Source organism: Crotalus tigris, unplaced genomic scaffold, assembly GCF_016545835.1.
Source record: "Crotalus tigris isolate CLP2741 ecotype Arizona unplaced genomic scaffold, ASM1654583v1 scf7180000019205.210441, whole genome shotgun sequence".
In the NCBI taxonomy this organism is placed as follows: domain Eukaryota; kingdom Metazoa; phylum Chordata; class Lepidosauria; order Squamata; family Viperidae; genus Crotalus; species Crotalus tigris.
Window position 1 is genome coordinate 63,145 of NW_024097433.1, and position 27,145 is coordinate 90,289.

General features: G+C 40.7%; 1 protein-coding gene across 8 annotated transcripts; it reads left to right on the forward strand.

Moving 5' to 3' along the window:
- Positions 1-1,080: 1,080 nt before the first annotated feature.
- On the forward strand, positions 1,081-26,935 carry LOC120316031 (acetylcholinesterase-like). Of its 8 annotated transcripts, none has more exons than XM_039361160.1 (6): positions 1,081-1,210; positions 7,171-7,841; positions 8,318-9,826; positions 10,569-10,732; positions 23,814-23,933; positions 26,522-26,935. In XM_039361160.1, the coding sequence occupies exons 3-6, from the start codon at positions 8,373-8,375 to the stop codon at positions 26,650-26,652; spliced, it is 1,869 nt and encodes a 622-aa protein (XP_039217094.1). In that variant the 5' UTR covers positions 1,081-1,210; positions 7,171-7,841; positions 8,318-8,372; the 3' UTR covers positions 26,653-26,935. The 8 variants fall into 8 exon arrangements, 6 of the variants coding, with proteins under 6 accessions (XP_039217094.1, XP_039217097.1, XP_039217099.1 ...); XM_039361163.1 differs by having other exon boundaries at positions 1,111-1,210; positions 7,710-7,841; XM_039361165.1 differs by lacking the exon at positions 1,081-1,210 and adding an exon at positions 1,228-1,381 and having other exon boundaries at positions 7,710-7,841.
- Positions 26,936-27,145: the final 210 nt, after the last annotated feature.

Genomic DNA, 27,145 nt, shown 5'->3' on the forward strand with positions numbered 1-27,145 from the left:
AACTCTAAAAGCGAAAGGGAAAAAGATGGTTACATTTCCATCTGTTGTCGATGCAAAACATCCAATGTTAGCAGTGTTGACACATAAAACACAAGATGATGAAGGGTGGTGTAGATGCTTATGCAGTATTCAAAAGCATGAAATGAGATTTTTTTTACTCTTACCAAGGATTAAATAACTGGTCCATTCAGCCCTCTAATCCCGGGCATGTGTGCAATTAAACAGCAAGCAATTAAAGAAAACAATTGACAAAATGCCCCAGCACTCAAATGTTTGTGTCACCTGTCCTACACCAAACAATCACCTTACGTCAGCTCGTTGCCTCCAAGACTGCCATCGGCTGTCCCCAGATTTGAAAAATCAGAGCTGAGGGAGTCAGCTAGCCAGTTTGGCGGCTCGAAATTTCTTTTGCTGAGCAAGACAGTTGTTTAAGTGAGTTTTGCTCCATTTTACGTCCTTTCTCGCCACAGCTGTGAAGTGAATCACTGCAATTTGCTAAGTTAGTAACAGGGTTGTTTAAATGAATCTGGATTCCCCATTGACTTTGCTTGTCAAAAGGGTCACAAAAAGTGATCCCATGACTCGGGGACACTGCAACTGTCACAAATACATGCCAGCTGCAAAGCATGCAAATCCTTATCACGTGTCCATGGGGACGCTGCAACAGTCACGAGTGTGAAAAATTGTCCCAAGTCACTTTTTTTCCATATAATTTTAAATGGTCACTAAATGAACGATTGTAAGTGGATGACTACTTCTAGAAATTTCTTCTGAGAAATTTCAGCTCAGCCCTGCTCACGGCTGAGTGGTGGGACTCAGCTGGTTCACACCACTTCAGCAGAACCGGTCGCTAATTTATTGTCGCCCAGGCCCAGAATGGACTTCCGGAAATGGTATCCACACAGAGAACCAGTTGTTCATATATCTGAATCCTACCACTGCATACAACCCTGGCCATTACTTTTGTTCCTTTCTTTTCTCCCTCCCTTTGAGAAAATTCTGAATGAATGTGTGAGAACTGAAAAGGGAAAGGAGGCAAGGGTACTCACGGGATGGGAGGTTTATTAGGAGCCATTTCAGGTAAGAGGCAGGCAGTAAACAGTACCAAAGGGCAGAAGGAGGAACAACAACGGGGAGCAAACGCCTCTCGGTTCTTCTCAGAGTTGTATTAAAAAAACAAGGCAGGCCCTGCAGGGACAGAGCTGCGCAGGTAAGACCTCAGAGAATGGCATCTATCTTCTTCTGGAAGGTGGAGACTGAACTGCTTATAGGCTGTTGCCATAGGATGCAGCACAAAGGAGGGTGAGGGTTACCCCAAGAATGGCACTGTTGCCCTAGGAAGAGATGGCATGAGAAGGATTTGCTGCAGTCTTATTTTCAGGTTTGTGTGCCCATTGGAAGTTTTAGAGTACCTTGGAGAAAGCAAAGGAAAATGTTTGGAGGGTGGGATGGAACGGGTGAGGAGACAGTGCTGCATGTGGGCTTATTCATGCATAGTTATCATAATTGGACTGTGTTGGCATCATTCTTGTGCTCCATATGAGGTTCGTTATGTGCCTGAAACCTCCTGGGACCTTCTGGAAAGAGATGGAAGAGATTCCACTGGTTGGATCACAGGCAGGGAAGGTGGATTATCTGGGAATTCGCTGACCAGTTAAACGATTACCTTTGTTACCCAGTTTTTTCTCCTCAGCCCAAAAATGTCCTGGTTGCCTTACAAAATTATTTCAGTATATCAATGAAAGCCAGGTCAAGCCAATTAAGCCTCTTCACAAGATGCAATTGTCATACTTATCCTCCTGCCTTCATAATGTTTGCCCCATATTTTTTTTTATTAAAAAGTTTTATAAAAATTACAATATAAACCAAAATCAACCCCCCCCAACCCCCCCTTCTCCCTCCCCCACTTCCCAGAGCTGAGTACAGGGTTACAAATATGATAATCATAATCTAACTAACATTAACCAACTATATAAATAACCAAGTCCATAATGCGCTTTAATTCCCCTTTATCATAAATACAAACAAATTGAAAATAAACATAATAATAATAAAATATAAACAAGTTGATATCCTAATTATTGAACAATACCATCTCCAAATTGTTAAACAATACTAATACTAATACTACTAATAATAATAATATCATAATAATACTCTAAAATTAACTCATAGGCTAAATGAAACTTTTTAGTCCCATATTTATTCTGAATATAATTTATACATCTTCTCCAAACCGAAATGTATCTTTCTTGTGAATGATCCTTCAAGTAAGCAGAAATCTTAGCCATTTCTGCTGTTTGCCCCATATTTTTGTCAGTAATTAAGGAAGAAAAAATGGTTGATGGGTACCATCCAGAAGATTCCTATATTCATAATTCAGAGCTTCTCTCCAGATGTCACAGTCATGAGGAAAAGGGACAGAGGCCAATTCTACTATGATACTTTTAGAATAGGGATGTCCAATCTTAGCAACTTTAAGACTTGTGGGCTTCAGCTCCCAGAATTCCCCAGCCAGCCATGCTGGCTGGGGAATTCTGGGAACTGAAGTCCACAAGTCTTAAAATTAGAGGGGTTGGACACCCTTGCTTTAGAACAGAATACAGCTGGAAGGGACCTTGGAGGTCTTCTAGTCCAGCCCCCTGCTCAAGCAGGAGGACCTATACCATTTCAGGCAAGTGACTGCCTAGTCTCTTCTTAAAAATCTCCAGTGATGAAGTGCCCACGATTTCTGAAGGCAAAGCTGTTCCACTGGTTAATTGTCCTCACTGTCAGGAAGTTTCTCCTTAATTCCAGGTTGCTTCTCTCTTTGGTCAGTTTCCAACCATTGTTTCTTGTCCTGCCTTCTGGTGCTTTGGAAAATAAATTGACTTCGTCTTCTTTCCGGCAGCCCCTCAAATACTGGAATACCGCTATCATGTCCCTCCATGGTCTTATTGACTACTGTTTTTATTTTGACACTAGTTTTACACTCAATATTGATTTGATATCATAGTTTCCTTGTTGTTTCATAGCTTATAACTCTGCCCTTTCCAAAAAGTTATGACACTCCAATTACGAGAAGGAAGAGAAACAGGAAATGATGGTGCAGGTGCCTTGGCACTGCTCTTTAGAAACAAATATTCATGAGACGACAATCAGGCATTAGGAAATATTATTAGTAGTAAATATCTAATCTGCCAACTGCTCCACTTAAGCCATAGTTTTTCTTCTTGAAGATTCCATTACTGGTATTCATAACCAACAATGTTACTAGTCATCTCTAGCACATTTTTATTCGCTTTTCCATCAATCTTGTCTCTCTGGCAGGCACTCATACCTGAAATGCTGTTTTTATTTCAATAATAAGCAGAATTCGAGCGGTCAATCCCTTGGTATGTAGATAGTAGAAGGCTGTTTTCTCCCCTGTTATTGTTTGTGTAGCTCTGGCTTTAACACAGTGGCTGGTTCTTACATTAAGGAGTTGGCTCTTAATGGGATTGCCTAGAACAGGGGTCTTCAAACTTGGCAACTTTAAGCTGAGGAATTCTGGGAGTTGAAGTCCACAAGTCTTACAGTTGCCAAGTTGGAAGATCCTTGGCCTAGAACAGGGGTAGGCAACCTTGGCTCTTTTATGACTCGTGGACTTCAACGCCCAGAATTCCTGAGCCAGCATGGCTCAGCTTGGAAACCTCTCCCTTCCCCTCAGCATGGCTGGCTCAGGAATTCTGGGAGTTGAAGTCCATAGTCATAAAAGAGCCAAGGTTGCCTACCCCTGGCTTAGAAGGATCCGTTTCAACTCCTATTCAATTCCCTTTACATAGATCTGCTGCCAGGTCTCCGACTACAGGTAGTCCTTGACTTCCAACCCTTTGTCGAGTGACAATTCAAAGTTACAACAGCACTGAAAAAGTGATATGACATTTTTTTCACACTTACGACCGTTGCACCATCCCCATGTTCATGCAATCAAAATTTGGACGCTTAGCAAACGGCTCATAGTTACGATGGTTGCAGTGTGTCCCAGGGTCATGTGATCACTCTTTGTGACCTTCTGACAAGCAAAGTCAATGGGGGAAGCCAGACTCACTTAACAACCAGGTTCTATACTTAACAACCGTGAGATGCTGTTTGAATATTAGTAGTTCAGCTTGTTAGTTGGGCTGTTGGTTTGATCTTGGCAATTTGGCTGCAAACGTTTCTTCTCCATTCGGGTGGGGGGGGGACATCTTCAGGGCGCTTTGAATTGTTCCCCTTCCTCTGCCTGAATGGAGACAAAATGTTTGCAGCCAAATCGCCAAGCTCGGAGATCAAGCCGACAGCCCCTTAACAACTGTAGTGATGCATTTAACAACTGAAAGCGATTCACTTTCTTGCCACAATTGTAAAATGGGGCAAAACTCACTTAACAACTGTCTCACTTAGCAACAGAAATTTTGGGCTCAATTGTGGTCATAAGTCAAGGACTACCTATAGCCTGTGGGGAGGGGGTCATCAGGGATGATTTTCCTTCTTCCTCCTAGGGCAGGGGTACGCAACCTTGGTTCTTTTATGACTCGTGGACTTCAACTCCCAGAATTCCTGAGCCAGCCATGCTGAGGGAAAAGGGAGAGGCTTCCAAGCTGAGCCATGCTGGCTCAGGAATTCTGGGAGTTGAAGTCCACGAGTCGTAAAACAGCCACGGTTGTCTACCCCTGTCCTAGGGTATCAAATAAGAAAGATATTAAATATCTATGAAAATTTTACTTTGGCGCTTGCATTAGAAAAATATTAACTGAACAGCTATACAAACAGCATCACATAGGTACAAGAATAAGTCTACACTCATTTTTACTGACCTCAGTGGGTTTACAGAACTCAGCTCTGTGTCCAGTAGAGGCTCACCTTGAGGTGGTAATCTCCTTAAAGGTGCAGCAGATTTTAAAAATACAGGGTATAATTAACTCTTCTCTGTTGGTACAAAGCTTATAGCAAGCAACACTGTCTATAAAATGGCTCAATGGAACAGTTCTTTTTCAGTCCTTGTGTACTTTTGCATGGCTGCTTAATCCTTTCTCCTGGGTTGGGCCTCCTCTTGTCTAGCCCTTGTTAATTCCATCTGCTCATCCTTCTCTATATTACCACCCAGATGTTCCAGCAAACAATTTCCTCGCTGATGAAACTTACCACTCTCACTTCATCCTAATTGGCCAAACTAAGAGGGTCCTCCTGAGTTTGTTGCAACCTAGAAACTACCCATCTGCCTTTTTTAGCTGCAGGGAATCCTTCAGCATTCTCCTTTTTACCTCTTGCTTGCTAGTCTATTTTTTTTTCTACCTTAACTTAATGTTTTGTATTCTTAAGATGCCTCTCGTAAAGCTAACCATTTCCTTGTCTTGCTTCTCATACTCCTGCTCATTGTTCTTTAACATCTTAAGTTAATATCTGCTCCTTTCTTTTGTCACCCATATATATTCATACTTATCCACAGTTTTATGTCTTTCCTAACCATATGATGAACAGTGGCAGGAACTGGGAATATTTAGTCTAAAGAGAAGGACTAGGAGAGACATGATAACAATAGTAATAGCACTTAGATTTATATACCACTTCACAGTGCTTTACAGCCCTCTCTAAGCAGTTTACAGTCAGCATATTTGGCCCCAACAATCTGGGTCCTCATTTTATCCACCTCAGAAGGATGGAAGGCTGAGTCAACCATGAGCCAGTCAGGATTGAACTCCTAAAAGTCAGCAGAGTTAGCCTGCAATACGGTATTCTAACCACTGTGCCACCATGGCTCTAATATTTGATGAACTGTCTAAGAAAGGAAGGAGTCAACCTATTCTCCAAAGCACTTGAGAGCAGGACAAGAAGTAATGGAGATTCAACCTAGAATTAAAGAGAAATTTCCTGACTATTAGTAAAGTGACCAACTTTTTTACAATGAAAAGGAGGACACAAATAAATTGAAGAAAAAAATATCATAAATAAAAGAAACATTTTATTCATTGCAGCAATAATACAGAATACATTATAATATGATAAGTGCATAATAAAAACTATTTGTAACAATAACATTTTATATTGTAATTATGCTTACACGCCTATTAATTATTATTTAAATGAGTACTTTTCCATTAAATGAATATTTTTGTCAATGTATCACCTTCTAACAATATATTGGAAATATCTGAACAAGAAATATCCTTCATACTGAATTTTAGGGCAAGTGCTGCAGCTAGAGTATCAACATTATTGCCCTAACAGGGCCGAAGATCAAGAGAAACTTACCGTGGCGTCACTGCTCCAGTCTCCTCCAGGTATCTTTGGGACTAACTAGGAGATGGTGTAGTTGGGTAGCAGGGAGGGGTGCAAAGTTCCTGCCAATTCGCCTTCGCTGCAGACAACTTGTATGTGCAAAGTTTGCCGGCCGGGTGTTTTGGTGTGTTCAGCAGCAATTCCTATTGGCTTTTGAAAGCCAATAGCGGAAATAGCACAGCTCATGTAAAAGTTGAAAAAAAAACCATCAAAAAAAGGTGCCGGAACGCCGTTCTGAGCGTTCTATGAGAAAAAAAAGCCCTGCAGATTAGTCTTCAAATATCGAAAAGGAGGACATGTAGGAGGACACTTTTCGAGGGAGGACAGAACTTACAAAAGGAGGACTGTCCTCCCTAAAGAAGGACAGTTGGTCACCTTACTATTAGAACAATCAATCAGTAGAACGCCTTGCCTTCACAAGTGCTCCAACACTGGACGTTTTTAAGAAAAGATTGGAGACCTATCTGACATGGTATAGGATCTCTTGCTTGAGCAGTGGGTTGGACTAGAAGACCTCCAAGGTCACTTCCAACTCTATTGTCCAAATTCTGTATTCTAACTCATGTACATTTTATTTGGTTTGATTTTCCTATTTGAGACAGGCTTCTTACTTTCTAGAAGCCTCCAGTTTTTATTTCCTTACCAATTCCCTGCTATCTACAAAGCATCTTTATCTCTTCCTTAATCTCTGTTTCCATTTTTTCTTCGTCTCTCCAAGTATTTTCTTTGTTTCTCTTTCCTCTGAGATTGGTACAACAAGAAACTGGCACTCAGCCCCTTTTCTTTTCTTTTTTTCAAGTGCCTGCCAGCTTATACCACACCTTAATTCATTTATTTATTGTTCTGCTATAACCAAATGGATGTTTTTGTACCTACTTTTTTTCCTTTTAGGCTGACCATAGGAATCTCTGAGGAGCAAGACAGTCTCCAAGGGAGAACAGATGTGAATTTGTGTTGGAAAGAAAGACTGTGTACTTCAAAGGAGGAGAACAGGGGTGTATTAAGGGGAAAAAAAGAGAAGGTGTGGCCCCAGAAAAGAAGATAAAATCTTGTTTTAGCCTCATACACCTCCACCACCATTACTTTGTTTAGTGTTTTGGAAATTAATCATGTATTTAGATGAATCTTCCTTCACACTGGAAATATTGAACAGGGCCATGCATCTTTCTGTGAGTTGTTAATGCTGATCGTTAGGTTTTACTACTGTGTATCTTAAAAGGTAGGAATTTTTTTTTTTACTCCGAATGAGCAAAACATGATGATGTAAAATCCCAAAGGCCACAGCTTTGTTGAACAGCTACAGCTTTTATTTGCTAAAGAAGTTCAAGGTTGGTTAAATCAGTTGTACCTTTCAGCTGTCATGGAGCAATAGATATTGAAAAATGAACTTTTTTAAATGTATAATTGTATTTCCTTTTCTCCTTTGTTAGGCAATCTTTATTGAAAAACCAAAACTGGATAATTCTTCTTTGCAAAGTGTCCTAAACTAATGTCACAGCCAGAGGTCTAGATCTAGCATATGATGCATATTTACTGAATATCATACAATTGGGGATTCTTAGGTGTGTACAATCATTTATTGTGTCAACTATTGATCAGCTGCGAATATTTGTTTATTTTAAACTTTGTTATGCTTAGAAACACGAGGGAGATGAATTGTCTAGAAACATGAAATATAAACAAGCAAACAAATGTGTCCAGGTTTGGCTGATCCACACTGTGGACAGGACTTTTTGAGTTAAACTTGATTTCTGATTACTTCATTCGCATGTCTGTGTAGTTTTCTCAACAAAATATGGAAGGCCTCCCCATTTCCTTCTTTGGAGATAGCTTTCCCATTTCCCAGTCTAGCCCATAGCCTTACCATTCCTGGAAGAATTCCCATCCAAGTCCTAACCAACCCAAACCCTATTTGTCTTCTGAGGTCAGGTACTGCCACATCCTGAAGCACACTGACTACTAGTGACTAAAACTGATGGGCAAGATTTTACAGTGGGTGGTTTTGTTTTCATTTCGGTCTCTTGCTTTCTTGCAACAGATCAGAGACAAGGTGTAACTCCTGATCCTGGATCCTATTTGTTCCGATTGCTGCCATGCCTATTCTCCTCCCTGCATTCCTGGGTCTCTGCTTCTGCCAACTGATTTCCAGTGACCTCTCTGAAAATGACACTGTGGTGGTCACCAGCTCTGGATCCATTAAAGGCATGAGAGTCATAACTAAGTCTGGTGCCGTAAATGCCTATCTAGGAATTCCATATGCTGAGCCTCCAGTAGGGAAACTGCGCTTCCAGAAACCTATCCCACATCAACCATGGAGCCATGTCTTGGAGGCTACCCACTTTGGGAAACCTTGTCACCAATGGACCTCTTTTAGCTATCCTTATTCAAGAATGTGGGTTGCCAGTAAACCCCATTCTGAAGACTGTCTTTTCCTCAATATTTGGGTGCCTCACCCCCAGTCCTCTGTGTCAGTCCCTATCCTTGTTTGGATCCACGGTGGAGGATTTATTGTTGGTTCAGGGTCTTCGGTCTTATACAACGGGTCAACATTGGCTGCTACCGAAAATGTCATTGTGGCATCTATGAACTATCGGGTGGGGATCTGGGGCTTTCTCTTCTTCCCACCGGAAGCCCCAGGGAACATGGGTTTATGGGACCAATATCTGGCTCTGAAGTGGTTGAAGGAAAATGCAGCAGTCTTTGGCGGAGATGCAGATAAGTTGACTCTCATTGGCCATAGTGCGGGAGCAGCCTCCGTGGGATTCCAGCTCCTCTCTCCTGTAAGCCAATCCCTTTTTGACCAAGCGGTGCTCCAGAGTGGAGCTCCCAATGCACCCTGGGCTTCAATGCTGCCTGAAAAGGCCCAGAAATATGCCCGTTATTTAATTGGTCTGTTGAACTGCAGAAAAGGAAACCACAGTGCCACAATGAGCTGTCTCCAAAATAAGGACGTCGGTGTGTTTCTGAATTTCAGTTCTTTTTTCTTACCCACCTACGATGGGGATTTCCTTCCTGAAGATCCAAAGAGACTTCTAGAGAAGGGGACAATTCCAGCAAAGCCACTACTTATAGGTATTACAAGGGATGATGGCACAGTCTTTATACCTCGAGTTTTCAACGATGTAGACGATGACAAAAACGATACCTTGGAGCAGGTCATATCAGGTATAGACATTATATTACGAAGACATTTTGAAGAAGACATTATCAAGGCTGTAGCACTTAAGTACAATGAAGATAAACAAGGGCTGAATCTGAATCGACAGATCTTGGCTCATTTTAGTAGAGATTACTATTTTGTGTGCCCACTAATTGAAATTGCTGCAAGGATGGTAGCAACGAAGGGCTTTGTGTATGTTTACTCCTTCAATCACCAAATTTCGACTTCCATCTGGCAAGAATGGATGGGTGCAGCTCATGGAGTTGAGGTCCCTTTTCTCTTTGGAACCCTCTCATCACTCCCAGGACTCAGTCAATCAGATGCAGAAGCTGACAGGGTACTAAGCCAACGGGTGATGCATTACTGGGCCCAGTTTGCCAGAAGTGGGTAAGACACTCTTGTGAGATGCAGTTAAGCACAGTACTAGGGCATTTCTTCTGTAAATCTGGGGCTCTGATATTTATATTACATAGGCAGTACAGAGGAACTGGGTATGTCCAGTTTAATGAAAAGAAGGATTAGGGGTGACATGATAACAGTCTTCCAATATCTAAGGGGCTGCCGCAAAGAAGAGGGGGCCAACATACTCTCCAAAGCACCTGGGGGCAGGACAAGAAGCAATGGATGGAAACTGATCAAGGGGAAAACCATCCTAAAACTAGGGAGAAATTTTCTGAGAGTGAGAACAATTGATTAGTGGAACAGCTTGCTTTCAGAAGTTGTGGGTGCTCCAACACTGGAAATTTTTAAAGACGAGATTGGACAACCATTTGTCTGAAATAAGGTTTCCTGTTTGAGTACAGGGTTGGACTAGCAGATCTCCAAGGTCCCTTCCAACTCTGTTATTCTAATGCTGAAATGACAGACAGTTTAACCAAAGTCAATTTTGGCTCACATTTATTTCTATTCCTGAAGGAATGAATAGTATAAATGTTTCTCCAGGCACTGTGATCCGCCTTGTGGCTGACTTCCACTACAGAAAATAATTGATTTAAAATAAACAAAACTAATATCACTTGAAAATGCTCGTCAGGAGGAATGTGAAGTTGACATGTCAATCATTCTATCCTTAATCTTGCAGTTCAAATTGACTGTTGTCTATAATCTGATCATTTTATTTCCTTGACAGGAATCCCTCCAAATTCGCATCTGGTGAAGTTCAATGGCCACATTACAATGCTACTGAACAAAGCATCTACCAGATCAGCACCGAGGCACCTCAAATCATGCAGTTTTTGCCACGTGAGCAGTGCAGCTTTTTGGCAACCCACATTTATAACACAACAGGAATTGGTGAGTTAACTACTCCAGCTCGAATCACTTCACATTATTCATTTTTTCTTCCTATCAAATTACTGAAAGAAAAATCTTCATCAGGGTACAGTCCAAGCTGAGAATAAACAAAATGGAGACTGCTTTAGAAAGAAGGTTGCAGTTTATTGAAGAGAACCAGACAGAAAGATGGCTCTGGGAAAAAAACCTGACCACATGGTGCAGAGTGGTGGGCTTTTATATCTTCTGGGTCTCTTGAGGTTGTTTCCTGTTCCTGTTTGAGGCTTTGTATTTCCTGTGTCATGTACTTTGATCTGAGTCTGAGTGTGCCCTTTTGGTATTGGTGGGTCAATCCTATTATGTCCTGTCTTAGAATTTGGGTGGAGTATGTAGATTTTAAGGGTCTTTGTCTTCCTAATTTCTTCAGTTTCTAGCTGGAAGGCTCCAACCTTTCTGAAAGGATTATTGAATTTGCATTTCTAAAAGCTGGCCTCTGCCTAGGGCTGTGGTGGCGAATCTATGGCACATGTGCCACAGGTGGCACACAGAGCCCTCTCTCTGGGCACGCATGCTGTTGCCCCAGTCCTAGGCCTTCAGCTGGATTTTATAAACCTTTTTGCTTTAGGCCTTCGCCACCATGTGCAAAAAAAAAAAAAAGGTTCAATCAATTTCAACTTCTCGCAGGAAAAAAAAAAGATCTCGCAAAGTTGGAATTGATTGATTGAACTTTATGGTCCCACCCAGTCTGCCATTACCACAGCAGCCATGCCCACTCAATGGGCCATGCCCACCCAATGGGCCACACCCACCCGGCACCCGACGATACATAAGTGGGTTTTGGGTTGCAGTTTGGGCACTTGGTCTCTAAAAGGTTCGCCATCACTGGCCTAGGGGCTGGGACTGATTTCTGGGGGCTGGTTTCTGTCTTTTTAAAAAGATCTTCTCCATTATTCTTTTGGGGAAATATATTCTGCCTTTTTTAATATTTCCCAGAATATTTCTTTCTCTGAATTCTTCCCTCAGAATGTAGTTGCCAAAGATACATTTGATCTCAGTTGGCCCCCAGAACTGGTTATTCTGGTATAGAGGATGTTTTGGCGTGTATCACTAGTCTTAGGCCATTGAATGGCATTAATCCAAATATTTTGGATTATGTCTTGATTAAACTTCGATTTAAATTTTGAATGGCTTGAAAATGGACAAAGCAGTTGTATCACTTTAAGGATTTTATTTTATTTTAGTTTTTTTTATCCTGTATTATTTTTACAAATAACTCAAGGCAGCAAACATATCTAATACTCTTTCCACCTATTTTCCCCACAACAACAGCCCTGTGAAGTGAGCTGAGCTGAGAGAGAGCGACTGGCCCAAAGCCAGACAGCTGACTTTCGTGGCTAAGGTTGGGACTAGAACTCCCACAGTCTTCCAATTTCATTCCTAGCCTTATGCCACTGAATGGTATACATCTGAATATTTTGGATTATGATTTGATTAAACTTTGAATAGTTTGAAAATGGACAAGGCAACGATGCTATTTTAAGTAGGGTGATATTACGCTGATGTTTCTGCAAAATATTTGTAGAAGGAAACTCCACTGAACTCTGGTGTTTTTGTATCGTTACTACTGGATATATATTGTGGAATCATTGACAATTACACATTAGTGGCTCTAGTAGTTCCTTTTCTTTTTCTCTTTTCCAAATGTAGCATAAAGAGATTTTATGAAACATCAGACCAAACCGAAGACAACAACTGACCAGAATTTAATGGAAGGAACTCTCAGGCAACTTTACTGTGAAGTGTGTGTGTACTGGAAAATATAATAAAGGAGATATACGGAGAACTGAATGTAGATGTGAATGGAGAGGATTTGCTTAAAAATCATACTCATATAAAAGAGCGATGGAAACTTCAGTGGCATGGTTTTGTGCAGTATACAAATAGTCCTCGACTTATGACCACAATTGAGCCCAAAATCTCTGTTGTTAAGAAAATTGTAAAGTAATATGAAATTAATGGTTTAATTACTAAGGAGGAAATTGCCTCAGCAATTCAACAATTGAAATTAGGGAAAGCACCGGGTACGGATGGGTTAACAGCTGTTTATTATAAAGCTTTAATGGAGGAGATGATTCAACCATTAAATGATCTTTTTAATGGTATCTTACAGGGTTTAGAGATTCCTCCTTCATGGCGTAGTGCTTTTATATCATTGATTCCAAAGGAGGATCAAGATCTTACTTTACCAAAAAACTATAGGCCTATATCTCTTTTAAACGTGGATTATAAGATATTTGTAAAAATTTTGGTAAATAGGCTTATGAGGGTGGTGCATCATCTTGTGCATAAAGATCAATCAGGGTTTATAACAGGAAGGTATATGAAAAACAATGTTAGACAAATTATTAACTTATTAGAATACTTAGATAAGAACAACCAAGTTCCTGCAGGGCTCATATTTTTAGATGCTGAAAAAGCATTTGACCAACTGAATTGGCATTTTATGCTAAGAGTAATGGAAGAAATGAATTTTGGTGAAAACATATTACAAGCTCTTAAGGTAATATATCAAAAACAAACAGCACAACTTATTGTTAATGGAGGTTTGTCGGAGGTTTTCACAATAGAGAAAGGTACTAGACAGGGGTGTCCTTTATCGCCATTGTTGTTTGTTTTAACATTGGAAATATTATTGATTAAAATTCGAGAGTCTCAGGAAATTAAAGGAATATATGTTAATAAAAAAGAATATAAGTTGAGAGCTTTTGCGGATGACTTGGTTGTTACTTTGTCGCAACCTGATTATTCTGTAGTAAACTTATTACAGTTGATTCACCATTATGGTTTGGTCTCGGGTTTTAAGATTAATGTAAATAAGACTAAAATTTTACCTAAAAATTTGTCGAGTCAGGAGAAGCAGATTTTGGTTAACTCGACGGGTTTTGAGATTGTTAATAAGGTAAAATATTTGGGGGTGATGCTGTCTGTTTCTAATGCAAAACTATTTAAAAATAATTATGAAAGGTTGTGGGTCGGGGTACAGAAAGACTTGAAGAATTGGGAAAAGCTGCAATTATCCCTCATGGGAAGAATTGCAGTGATAAAAATGAATATTCTACCCAAGTTTCTTTTTTTGTTTCAAATGTTACCAATTTTGAAAAATGAGATTAATTTAAATGAGTGGCAGAAGGGTCTCAATAAATTTATTTGGGCAGGGAAAAAACCAAGGGTTAAGTTCAAAATTATGCAAGACTTCCGTGAGAGGGGCGGACTCAAGGTACCAAATTTGAAATTATATTATGATGCGGTGGTTTTAACATTAATTAGTGACTGGGTAAATTTGACAAATTCTGAGATACTTTATCTAGAGGGATGGGATTTACTTTATGGGTGGCATGCCTATTTAATATTTAATAAAAAAATAGATTGGGCTTTTAAATCTCATATTTTAAGAATTTCTTTATTTAGGATTTGGAGAAAATATTATAAAAGTGATTTTAAAGTACCATTATGGGCTATACCTTGGCATGCGATAGAAGGAATAAAAAGAGGGGTTAAAATGGATATGGTGTCTTATAGACAGTTACTTAAATGGGATGGACAAAACTGGCAATTAAAATCACGGGAAGAATTAGCACAAGAAAATTTTACTTATTCTTGGTTTCAATATAGGCAACTACTAGATAGATGGAAGATGGATTGTAAGGTGGGTTTCCTTAGAGAAGATGAAAATCTTATTAAGCAACTGAAGGATCAAAGACAAACCCACATTAAGAGAATTTATGGGGTTTTAGTTGAATTGGACTCAGAAACGGAACTAATTAAAGATTGTATGATTAGATGGGCGCAGAACTTTGGTGAGCCAGTTTCATTGGACACCTGGGAAACTATTTGGGTGAGAAATGTCAAATTTACTCAAGCACAGAATCTAAGGGAGAATTTTTATAAAATGTTTTATAGATGGCACCTTGATCCACAAAAAATGTCTTACATGTACCCTGACGTGCAACCTAAATGTTGGAGATGTGGTTATAAGGAGGCTTCCTATTATCATATTTGGTGGTCATGTAGAGAGATAAAAGCATTTTGGATTAAAATATGGTGGAATATCCAGAGAATTTTTAGAAGGAGGGTAAAATTTACTCCGCAATTATTTTTGTTAGGTATTGTTACAGATTGTGATACAAAGGAGGTTGTATTGATGTTAAATTTGATCACAGCCGCGAGGCTGTTAGTTGGACAATATTGGAAGAAGGAATCTTTGCCTACATTGCAGGAATGGTTTTTTAAAGTAGCTTATCTGGCGGAAATGGCAAAGATTTCGGCTTTCTTAAAGCAACAAACGCAAGAGAAGTTTTTTGCTATCTGGGACAAATGGATAAAATTTATACAATTTAGATTGGGTATACAAAAATATCATATAGCTTTTTCATAAGTTTTATTTTTATATATATTATAGATATCTTTTTTGTATATATAAATATAAAGTTTTTAATTTAATTTTTATTTTTTTTTATTGCTTAAGCCTATATTCTGCTCTGGGAAGCTCAGGGGGGGGGAAGGGAGGGTTTTTGGGAGGGGTGTGGGGTGGGGGTTTTTTTTTTTATATGTATTGTTTAATTTTTTTTTCTTCTGTATATGTTGTTTTTTGTTTTGTATTGTTCTTGTTTTTCTTGTAAAATTTATAAAACTTTTAATAAAAAAAAAAAAAAAGAAAATTGTAAAGTGAGTTATGCTCCATTTTATAACTTTTCTTGCCACAGTTGTTAAGTGAATCATACAGTTCAGTGATTGCGAATCTCTAAGAAACTGAGTGCCCAAAAACCACCCCACCACCCCCGTCCCCGCTCTGTCCTGCCCGCTGGGCCACCCACCACCTCCATGGCCCGCCACAGATCACCCAGGCAGCCCAGCAGCACCATGGCAGCCATACTCTCTGCTTGTGCCCTGCAACATCATCTGCACGCGATGAGGCGCAAGGGTGGAGTCCTGTCCTCGCTGCCCTGTCCTTAGCTGTGCTGGTTCCCGTGGGCCGCACCCACAGGCAACTCTCCTCCAGGGGGGCTGTTGGTGAGGAGGGGGCCATGGGAGGAGGTGGGGCTGGGGCAACAGTGTGTATGCCCACAGAGAGGGCTCCGAGTGCTGCCTCTGGCACGCATGCCATAGGTTCGCCACCACTGATACAGTTTGTCAGTTGTCCCAGCTTGGTTAGTTAGAAAAGAAAGACTCTCGAATCCATTGTAAATGACAGTACACTTTACTAAAGCCAAGTGGTTATAGAGAAGCAAAAGCCAGATCTGAAGTTTTGTGCCCAAAGCATCCGATTAACTTTTTCCTTCTCCCCACTTTTCCCCTGGTTATCTCGAAGTGTTCAATTACATTCAAACAAATTGTTTTGGTAACCGTCCCTGGCTTGGTGGGCTGCAGGGTTTCACATTCCAGTCCATGACCTTGGAATGGACAGCGGCTCCCACTGGATGGCACAAAGAGTAGTTTCAATTCCCCTCATACCAACCTTTACCTTCCCACAGATCCCTCCCCCCCACTGCTGATGGCTGACTGGCATCTGACAAAGCACCGCTGATGCAGCAGAACGCCAGTCCTGACACAGTTGTTAAGTTAGGAACACAGTTGTTAAGTGAATCGGGCTTCCCCATTGACTTTGCTTGTCGGAAAGTCACAAAAGATGATCATGTTATGACCTGGGGCGGGACACATAAGCAACACCTGCGAATGCAAAGACTTGAATCCCTTTTATTAAACCCACCTTCCCCCGAATCCCCACAGTTCCCTTTAAGCCCAAGAGCAAGGCTCTAACATGCCACACACCTCAGGTAGTTCCTTGAAGTTAGCAGTCCCAAGAGAGAGAAGCACAGTTCTGCTAGCAAAAACACTTCAGGAAACTTGATTGTGTGGGTCTCTGTGGCATGGAGAGTTCACTGGGTCACTGAACTCACACACGGCAAGGCAAGGCAAGGCAAGGCAAAACAAGGCAAAGCAAGGCAGCGTCGATAACAGCAAGGCCTCTTGAATCGTGGCAAGTATTGCTGGCAAATACAACACTTGTTCCCAACAAAAGCCCCTCCCCACTTATGGCAAAGATTTCTGTTTATTTAAAGGACCATACACAAGAAAAATTTATCATAGTATGGAGAAGGTGGATAGATTATATTCAGAATAAATATGGAATTTTAAAGTTCCATTTATTTTATGATTAAGTAATAATTACTATTTATAGAATTTTATAAAATTTGATTTATAGTAGATTTGTTTATTTTATTATTTTTAAAGTTTAGAGGGAGTTAAGGGTTATGTGTATTGTAAAATTTTTTTTTTCTTTTTTTGTTTTAAAACAGTGGTTCTCAACCTGTGGGTCGGGACCCCATTTGGGGTCGAACGACCATTTCACAGGGGTCGCCAAACAACGCAGTCCGCCATTTTTTTCCCCTTTTCCTTATCTGTGCTACTCTATTCATATAATATTGATTATTATGTAAATGACTCTTCAAAGACTCCTGTGTAAGTCAATAACCTTAATTATGAGCCCTTATGTCTGTCAGAATAGGAATAGAATAGAATAGAATAGAATAGAATAGAATAGAATGGAATGGGATGGGATGGGATGGGATGGGATGGGATAATAAAATCCAATATATTTAATGAATAAAAGACTAGCAGAAATTTTGCCAGATAGCTCTTATGCAAAATTCATGAGTGCGCAGAATTATATAGTTGGAAAGGACCTCAGAAGAAGCTACCTATTCCATTGGCTTACAGATTTTACCATCAAGAAACTCCTTCGAATATTTAACTTGAATCTCCTTCTCTATAATTTCAACCTATTGGTTGGAGACCTGTTCTCCTGAGCAGCAGAGAACAAGTCTACTAACATTTTCAATATTTGAAGACTGTTCTATTTTACGCAAGGGGTTGCTCTTGTTTGACACAGGCAGATAAACTCCACGGAAAGGATTTCATGAAGATTACTTTAATTCATCAGATATTCTCTAAACATTAACTCACAGTTCTTGTGGCTGGAATTCATAAAGACCCCGCTTGCCCTGCACCTAGCTAGAAATTCCGGTAACCAATCAGAAGTCCCTCCCAGTGGCCAATCCGAAACCCAGATATGACCACGTAACTTAAAACTACATTACCCAAAAGGCTATCCCTTAAGGGGACAGTTCTTAATTCCTAAGATAGTTATTTACTCTGACCAGCACAAAGACTGCTGTTCTACCTTCCTTCAGTATTCTGTTCTGCAGCTAGATATATTCATCCATCATGTAGTAGCCCTCCTCTGAACTATCTATGGTTTGTAAATTTGTCAAAGTCCTTTCTAGATGGCATTGAGGTGGCAGAACAGGACACAGTATTCCAAACAGGGTCCAACCAAGGCAGAGTAGAATGGGACAATTACTTCTTGAGATCTGGATTTATGCTGCTCTTAATATATCCCAAAATAACATTTGCATCACTCTTTGTTCTCTTCATCCACCTACTTAGGAGAGACACTATGTTGATTAACAATGTTAAAAACTCTTCCTCCAGATTTCAGTTGTGTGGGTTAGTTTTGGTTACTCAGTAATGCAGAAAATGCCCATTTTAGGCTTTTCTTTTTTTGTTTTAATTGAAAAAATTTTAAAAACTTTTACAAAGACAGAAAAAAACAATAACAACAACAACAACAAAAAAAACCAATACAACCCTCCCCCAACCCCTCCCAAACCACCCCCTCCCTCCCCCCCGGAGCTTCCCAGAGCAGAATATAGGCTTAATTAAAAAAAAAATTAACAAAATTATAAAATAATTGAAAATAAAATATATATGAAAAAAGAGTTATAATCCTTAAAAAGAGAAAATATTTAAAATAGAAAAATACAGGTTATAAAAAGGCTAAATGATATTTTTTCAAATCCAATTTAAATTGTATGAAATTTATCCATTTTTCCCATACATCAAAAAATTTCTCTTGCGTTTGCTCTTTTAAGAAAGCCGAAATCTTTGCCATTTCCGCCAAGTAAGATACTTTAAAAAACCACTCTTGCAAAGTAGGCAAAGATTCCTTCTTCCAGTATTGACCTACTAAGAGCCTTGCAGCTGTAATCAGATTCAACATCAATATAACCTCCTTAGCATCACAATCAGTAACAATGCCAAGCAAAAACAATTGTGGAGTAAATTTTACCCTCTTTCTAAAAATTCTCTGAATGTTCCACCATATCTTAATCCAAAAAGCTTTTATATTTTTACACGACCACCAAATATGATAATAAGTGGCATCCAGGCAGCCACATCTCCAACATTTGGGCTGTAAGTCAGGATACATGAAAGACATCTTTTGTGGATCAAGGTGCCATCTGTAAAACATTTTATAAAAATTCTCCCTTAAATTCTGAGCTTGTGTAAACTTAACATTTCTCACCCAGATAGTTTCCCAGGTATCCAGTAGAACTGGTTCACCAAAATTCTGCGCCCATTTAATCATACAATCTTTAATTAATTCTGATTCTGAATCCAGTTCCACTAGCACCCCATAAATTCTCTTAATGTGAGTTTGTCTTTGATCCTTTACTTGCTTAAAAAGATTTTCATCTTCTCTAAGCAGGCCTATATTACGATCCATCTTCCATCTATCTACTAATTGTCTATATTGAAACCAAGAATAAGTAATATTTTCATGTACTAAGTCTTCCAAAGATTTTAACTGCCAATTTTGACCATCCCATCTAAGTAATTGTGTATAAGACACCGTATCCATTTTAACACCTCTCTTTATCCCCTCTATCACATGCCAAGGTATAGCCCTTAATGGTATTTTAAAATCACTTTTATAATATTTCCTCCAAACCCTAAGTAAAGAAATCCTTATAATATTTTAGGCTTTTCTTCATCAGCAATTTTACGTATCATTTAGACTTCTGAAAAAATAGTTCATGGCCCAGGCTCGAAATAATAAATATGTTCATATCAATGATGTTCAAACAGACAATTATTTATAATCAGAAACTTAGCAAAGTGGGAGTGAACCCCAAACACAGTGATTGGCCCAGGGTCACCCAGGGTCACCTTTCATGGCAAAGGCGGGACTAGAACTCACAGCCTCTGTTTCTAGCCTGGTGCCTTAACCACTAGAACAAAATGGTTGTGGGTTTTTTTTGTATGTGTGTCAGTTATTATCTTTTGTTGTCTTTCTTTTATCATCCTTTCTCTCCTGCAAGGGGCTCAGCTTATTTCCTCAAGCCATTCTAAGTGATTTGGGCATATCACATTGGTTTTAATTCAATCATTTTTATATGGTTCATCAACCAAAGAAGTATAGGAGTAAGGAGTAAGGGTTACTGTACTAAATCATAAGTTTATAGCATACTTACTTGCTATAAGAGACACAGCACAAAAGGAAAAGGGGACGAGGAGAGAGGAGGGAAAAACAGCAGGCATGAGTTCTTAAAGTTCAGGAAATAAATAAATCAGAAACAAACTCAAAGGAAAGGTTGCTTCTTCTAGTAGTCTCAACAACTGCAATTAGAAGGTGAAAGGTTTGCCTCAAACTAGGATGGGAAAATACCATAATCCTGATTCCTCTGTCTCAGCCAGTGTTAGATAAAAAACTTCTCTGCTAGTTGTACTTCACCTTCCAACGTGAGTATTATTGAGTACATAAGTTTGAGCTCTTCGTATAATCCGCCTGAGAGGAAGCAGATGGAAAGATCTTCCAATATTCCAAAACTGCCAATATTGTTTTCAGTCTTTAGAAATAATTTATGTTCTCTTGCTTCCTCTTCTTTGTTGGATTGTTAGAAAATATCATTTTAAGATATTATCAGTTTCCATCCGTTGCTTCTTGTCCTGCCTTCAGGTGCTTTGGAGAATAGCTTGACTCCCCTCTTCTTTGTGGCAGCCCCTGAGATATTGGAACACTGCTATCATGTCACCCCAAGTCCTTCTTTTTGTTAAACTAGACATACCCAATTCCAGCAACTGTTCTTGATCCAGTCAGATCATTCCAGGTTTCAAAGATTTGGTGATGTCCTCTCTCTCTCTCCCTCTCTCCCTCTCCCTCTCTCTCTCTCTCTGTCTCTGTCTCTCTCTCTCTCTCATCTGTCTATCTGTCTCTGTCTCTTTCTCTCTCATCTGTCCCTCTCTCTGTCTCTCTGTCTCTCTCATCTGTCTATCTGTCTCTGTCTCTCTCTCTCTGTCTCTCTCTCTCTGTCTCCCTCTCTCTCTCTCATCTGTCTGTCTCTGTCTCTCTCTCTCTCTGTCTGTCTCTGTCTCTCTCTCTCTCTCTCCCCTCATTGGTAGGCACTTCATACAAAATAGATTCAAACCCCGAGGAATTCCATTTCATTTTAGATCCTAATGATCACGATAAGCTGTCCAGGAGGAGCACCAAGGGCTCAATCCCTCCTCCAGCTTTTGCTTGGTAAGCAGGTCGTCTGCTTGAAGAACGCTTAGCCAGACGCTCCGTGGCACCTTTGAAGAGAGTATGCAGAGAGTCCTTTATCTCACAATTTACACTTGCCTTGTCTTCGCACTCATGGGTAAGTCCTGGTAAACTACAATTATATATGCCTTCAAGACTTTCTTTATTCCTGGCAGGTACAAGGAGTAATCCAAGCAGTTTTCTTGGCAAGGTTTTTGAGGGTAGTTCATTGCTACCTTCTTCTTCCTGGGGATGAGAGAGGGTGACTGTCCCAGGATCAACCACTTCATGTAAGGCAGGACTGGACTCACAGTCACTGTTTCCTAGGCAGCAACTCTTCCCCTCCTTCCCCAAGGCCACTCACATATTCCACTGTGTGGAAAAACCAAAGGTACAAGTACAGATTAGGCCAGTGATGGCGAACCTTTCAGAGACCGAGTGCCCAAACTGCAACCCAAAACCCACTTATTTATTGCCGAGTGCCAGGTGGGTGTGGCCCACTGGGTGGGCGTGGCTGTAGTGGTCATGGCAGACTGGGTGGGTGTGGCCAAGGTAGGCGTGGTCACCTGGATGTTGCTCATAGGGAAGGACACCTATGGGGGCCGGGCAGGGTTGGGGGAGATCCAGAGGGTCTCTGGCAGGTGGGGCAGTGGGCAGGAGACTCGTCCTGCAGGGTGAGGCGAGGCAAGGCATGGCAGGGCAGGGGTGCCATTGTCGCAGGGCCAGGCAAGGCAGGGGCCGGGGCGGCTGCTGCCTGACACCATCGGCCCCCGCACATAGAGGCCAACGAGCGCATGGGGGGTGATGGTGTCTATCAGCAGCCACATTCTGCCGGCCCCTCAACCAGCGCATTCTGGGGCTGCGCAGCCTGCCGCCAGCAGTTCAGAGAAACCGCCTCTGAGCTGAATGGCCGGCCAACAGCTGAGGAAGCGATGCAGTGGGTCGTGCTAGGGAAAAGGAGAGCATGCGAGGCCAAGAGGGATGGGACGGGGGGGAGGAGGGAAACCAGCCGTGCTGGGATGCATCCGGCCACATAAGACCTTGGCGAGTTAGCAGGCGGCTGCTTGAAGAGAGACGGTTGCCATCTCTGGGGCATGGCACATGTGCCCACAGAGAGGGCTCTGAGTGCCACCTCTGGCATGCGTGCCATAGGTTCGCCACCACTGGATTAGGTAAAACCTGGCTCAAAAACAGTAACTGTGAGAGGGACCTTGCAATCCTAGTAGACGATCACTTAAACATGAGCCAGCAGTGTGCAGCAACAGCCAGAAAAACCAATACAATCCTTGGTTTTATAAACAGAGGCATAGAATCAAAATCATGTGAATTATTAAGGATTTATACAGCTTTATAAATCCTTAATAAAACCACACCTGGAATACTGCATCCAGTTTTGGTCACTACGTTACAAAAAAAGATGTTGAGACTTTGGAAAAAGTATAGAGCAGAGCAACTAAGATGATTAAAAGGCCTGGAGACTAAAACATATGAAAAACAGTTGCAGGATTTAGGTATGGCTAGTCTAGGGAAAAGAATAACTCAGAGGGGGGCATGACAGTAGTTTTCCAATATTTGAGGGGCTTCCACAAGAGCAGTTGAAGATGGGGTCAGCTTATTTTCCAAAGCACAGAGAATAGGACAAGAAACCATGGATGGAAACTAATTAAGGAGAGAAGCAACCTGGAATTAAGGAGACACTTCCTAACAGTGAGAACAATTAACCAGTGAAGCAGTTTGTTGTCAGAAGTTGTGGGTACTCCATCACTGGAGGTTTTTAAGAAGAGACTGGACACCTGCTTGTCTGAAATGGTATAGGATTTCCTTCCTGAGCAGAGGGTTGGACTAGAAGACCTCCAAGATCCCTTCCAGCTCTATTCTATTCCAGCTCTGTTCCACAAGTCTTGAGGGTTGCCAAGTTTGGACACCCCTGATGTAGATTGTAATTCTGGAGAGTTTATGGGCACCAAGAAATGGCTGCCTGCATCCACCAGACCTCTTCAAGAAGAGTAATATACACTCAGCCAACACATGCAATAACGTTCCAAAAATATTTTTAAAAAATGGTACCTTCATACACAGCAGTTTACAGTATAATGCCTTGATAAGACCACACTTGGAATACTGCATCCAGTTTTGGTCACCGCGATGTAAAAAAGATGTTGAGACTCTAGAAAGAGTACAGAGAAGAACAACAAAGATGATTAGGGGACTGGAGGCTAAGGCATATAAGGAACGGTTGCTAGAATTGGGTATGTCTAGTTTAACGAAGAGTAGGACAAGAGGGGACATGATAGCAGTATTCCAATATCTTAGGGGCTGCCACAAAGAAGAGGGAGTCAAGCTGTTTTCCAAGGCGCCTGAAGTCAGGACAAGAAGCAACGGGTGGAAACTAATCAAGGAGAGAAGCAACCAAGAACTAAGGAGAAACTTCCTGACAGTCAGAACAATTAACCAATGGAACAACCTGCCTCCAGAAGCGGTGAATGCTCCAACGCTGGAAGATTTTAAGAAGAGACTGGACAGCCATTTGTCCGAAATGGTATAGGGTTTCCTGCCTGAGCAGGGGGTTGTACTAGATGACCTCCAAGGTCCCTTCCAACTTTACTATTGTTGTTGTTGTTGTTGTTGTTGTTGTTGTTGTTACCAAACCAGCTGAGTTTTGACTTTCTGTTTCTGCAGCATATAGTTTGAAGTGCCACTATTGTGCTCGGAAGAATGCTGGGAAAAGCTGCCATAAGAAAGCTACTATCTGCTTTCCAAAGGAGGAAAACAAATGCATAACAATCCAAGTTATTTACCGTAAGTTGAAATCTTGTAGAACGGTCCGTGGCTCAGGAATTCTGGGAGTTGAAGTCCACAGCTCATCAAAGGGCCATCGTTCCCCACGACTGCAATAGGGCAAAGAATAATAATGATCAAGGATGCTGAGTACAACTACAATGGGTGCCTTGAGTAAGAATTAATACATGGGCATCAGAACACATTTGAAAATGTTTTGCTTCACTTGGCATCCACTATTATCATCTGCTTTAGGCTTTCCATCGTTTATCTCTATGTATCTTTTTTCGGTGACTGGTCCTTTTTAAAATATCTTCCCTGGGTATCCTTTTCGTTTTCAGATCTTTACTAAAACTTTTGCATGGCCCTGTTGACATCTGCTGTTTTTCAATCCTCCACTGGAATAGTTTACAGTTGTACAGATAGTCCTTGACGTACAATGGTTCATTTAGTGACTGTTTGAAGTTACAAGGGCATAAGTGACTTATGACCGTTTTTCACATTTACAACTGTTGCAGCATCCCCATGGCCACATGATCAAAATTCGGACGCTTGGCAACTGATTCATACTTATGACGGTTGCAATGTCCCGGGGTCATGTGATCTGCTTTTTGCAACCTTCTGACAAGCAACGTCAATGGGGAAGCCAAATTAACTTAACAACCTTGTTACTAACTTAACTGCAGTGATTCACTTAACTCTGGGAAGAAAGGTCATAAAACGGGCAAAACTCATTTTACAATTGCTTTGCTTAGCAACAAGGTTTTGGGCTGAATTGTGGTCATAAGTTGAGGACTGTTTGTATTTTAGTATCTCCTTTTCTAGGAAAATCCATCTATCTTGAGTTCATTTTACTTTGGCGTCTCCTTCTATGGCAGGGGTAGACAACCTCGACTTTATGACTCATGGACTTCAACTCCCAGAATTCCTGAGTCTGCTATGAGGTTGCCTACCCCTGTTCTATGGAATAGCCTTTATCATTACTCTGAACCTATTGAAATCTGCATTCTGAAAGTCCAAGATAAGCCTTCAGCCATACCCTACTTTAAATTCTCTTACACTTAAGAACTACAATATGATTGTTTCCCTAAAGATCCCCTTGTGTTCACTTCCTTAAGTAAGTCTTACCTGTTCATTATTAGCCAATTTAAATCTAGCTTGGGAAGTTTCTATGGAGAAAAACAAGCCACTTTTCTTAAAACTGTTATCGTTTTGATGAGATTTTGGTGATATCTAATTAGACTTTCAGTGGAAAAAAATGGAACTAAAATCAAGTCTAAAGAAGACCAAAGTAATAACAACAGGTACCACAACCAGAATTGATCATTTATCCATTTATCACATTTTTACACTACCCATCACACTGCCCAATGAACACATTGAAGGGACGGGTAGTTTCTGCCATTTAGGATCAACCATCAACAGTGAAGGAAGAAGCATCAAGAAATACACTACAGACTAGCATTGGGTGGGAGGGCCATGAAGGGCTTGGAAAAGACATTTAAATACCATGATGTGTGTCTATCTACAAAGATCAGAATAGGGTAAGGAATGGCATTCTCTGTGAGACTCTGTGGAAATGAAAGTTAGAATTGAAGAAGCAGGCTAGGAATTGACACCCTTGAACTTTGGTGTTGGAGACGACTCGGGAGAGTACCATGGACAGCCAAGAAAACAAACAAACAAAAATCTCTAGTCTAAAGCTAAAAGGGAGAATATGAGATTTGCAATTACTGGTAATCCTCGACTTACGACCACAGTCAAGCCCAAAATTTATGTTGCTCAGTGAGAGATTTATTAAGTGAGTTTTGCCCCATTTTACCACTTTTCTTGCCACATTTGTTAAGTGAATTGCTGCAGTTGTTAAGTTAGTGATAGGCTTGTGAACTGAACCTGGCTTTGCTTGTCAGAAGGTTGCAAAAGGTGATCACGTGACCCCCCAGGACACTGCAACCATTGTAAATACGAACTAGTTGCCAAGCATCCAAAGGTAAATCACATGATCATAGGGATGCTCCAAAGATCGTTAACTGTGAAAAACGGTCATCAGTCACTTTTTTCAGTGCCGTCGTAACTCTGAACGGTCAATAAGCAAACCATTGTAAGTTGAGGACTACCTGTATTACAACTTGGAGGGAGAATCCAGAGAGAGATTGCATCTCCCTTTAGCAAGGTTCTCAGCTGGAAGAAGCACCAAAAATGTTGGCATTTTTTTCCCCTGCTTTTTCAGCAAATGTAAAGTATTTGTAAGGTAGACACTAGTTTAAATATATCTAAAGCGATTTACTGAGGCAGCATATTTGCCCCCAACAATCGTTACCAACTTTGGAAGGATGGAAGGCTGAGTCAACCTTGAGCTGGTCAGGATTGAACTGCTGACAGTGAGCAGTGAGTTAGCCTGCAATGCTGTATTCTGACCACTGCGCCACCACGGCTCTGTAATCCTGATTATATTAAAATCTTTTGGTCCACAATTCCAATAAATCCCGCCCTTGCTAAAGATACATTGCAGATGCCATAGTATTCTTAATAGCAATTCTGCAAACATCCAAACAGTTGTCAGTAACGTCTCATTTTCTCTCTCATTTTCTCTTGGTGTCTTTTTGCAGGAAACAAACTGATGTTCTCAAAAGAAGGTTGCACTGGTTATGTTCGAGACTGTGAACGAGGAAGGAGAAGCAAATATGGCATCTTTGTGAAAATTGATTGCTGCAACAGGGATCTGTGTAACGGCACATAGAATGATATTTGACTGTTGTTGTTGTGTCAAGAACTTGCCTTTTTTCTGTGTGTTCATGTAAAAGGTCCCTGGGAGACGCAAATTTCATTTCTGTTTCCAGATAGATAATGCACTCATGCTACCTAGATATAAAATTAAGGAGAGGTGTATTAACATATAATATTAACAATATTTTTCTTTTAAAAATAAAAAAATATTATCATGGCCCTTACTTCCCTATTCAGTATTCCATACCTAAGTAAAGATAGGATATTTCTAGCTCAGGGTTGACATGTGGGGTCGAAAAGAGTCACTAGTGGGAGTTAGAAAACTGGTTCTTTTTTTTTTTTAAGTATGGAGTTTATGTATCGTGGGGTCCTTGGTGTTCTCCGAGCTTGGTTGTTTTCTTGCAGATGTTTCATTACACAACTAGGTAACATCATCAGAGCTGTTACACTGTCACACTGTAGCACCGATGATGTTACCTAGTTGGGTAATGAAACGTCTGCAAGAA

Excerpts from the sequence above, each read along its gene's own strand:
- LOC120316031 (XM_039361160.1), top strand. The coding sequence starts at position 8,373 with ATGCCTATTCTCCTCCCTGCATTCCTGGGTCTCTGCTTCTGCCAACTG. Across the intron at positions 9,827-10,568 it reads GCCCAGTTTGCCAGAAGTGG|GAATCCCTCCAAATTCGCAT; the intron begins GTAAGACACTCT and ends TTTCCTTGACAG. Across the intron at positions 10,733-23,813 it reads TTATAACACAACAGGAATTG|CATATAGTTTGAAGTGCCAC; the intron begins GTGAGTTAACTA and ends CTGTTTCTGCAG.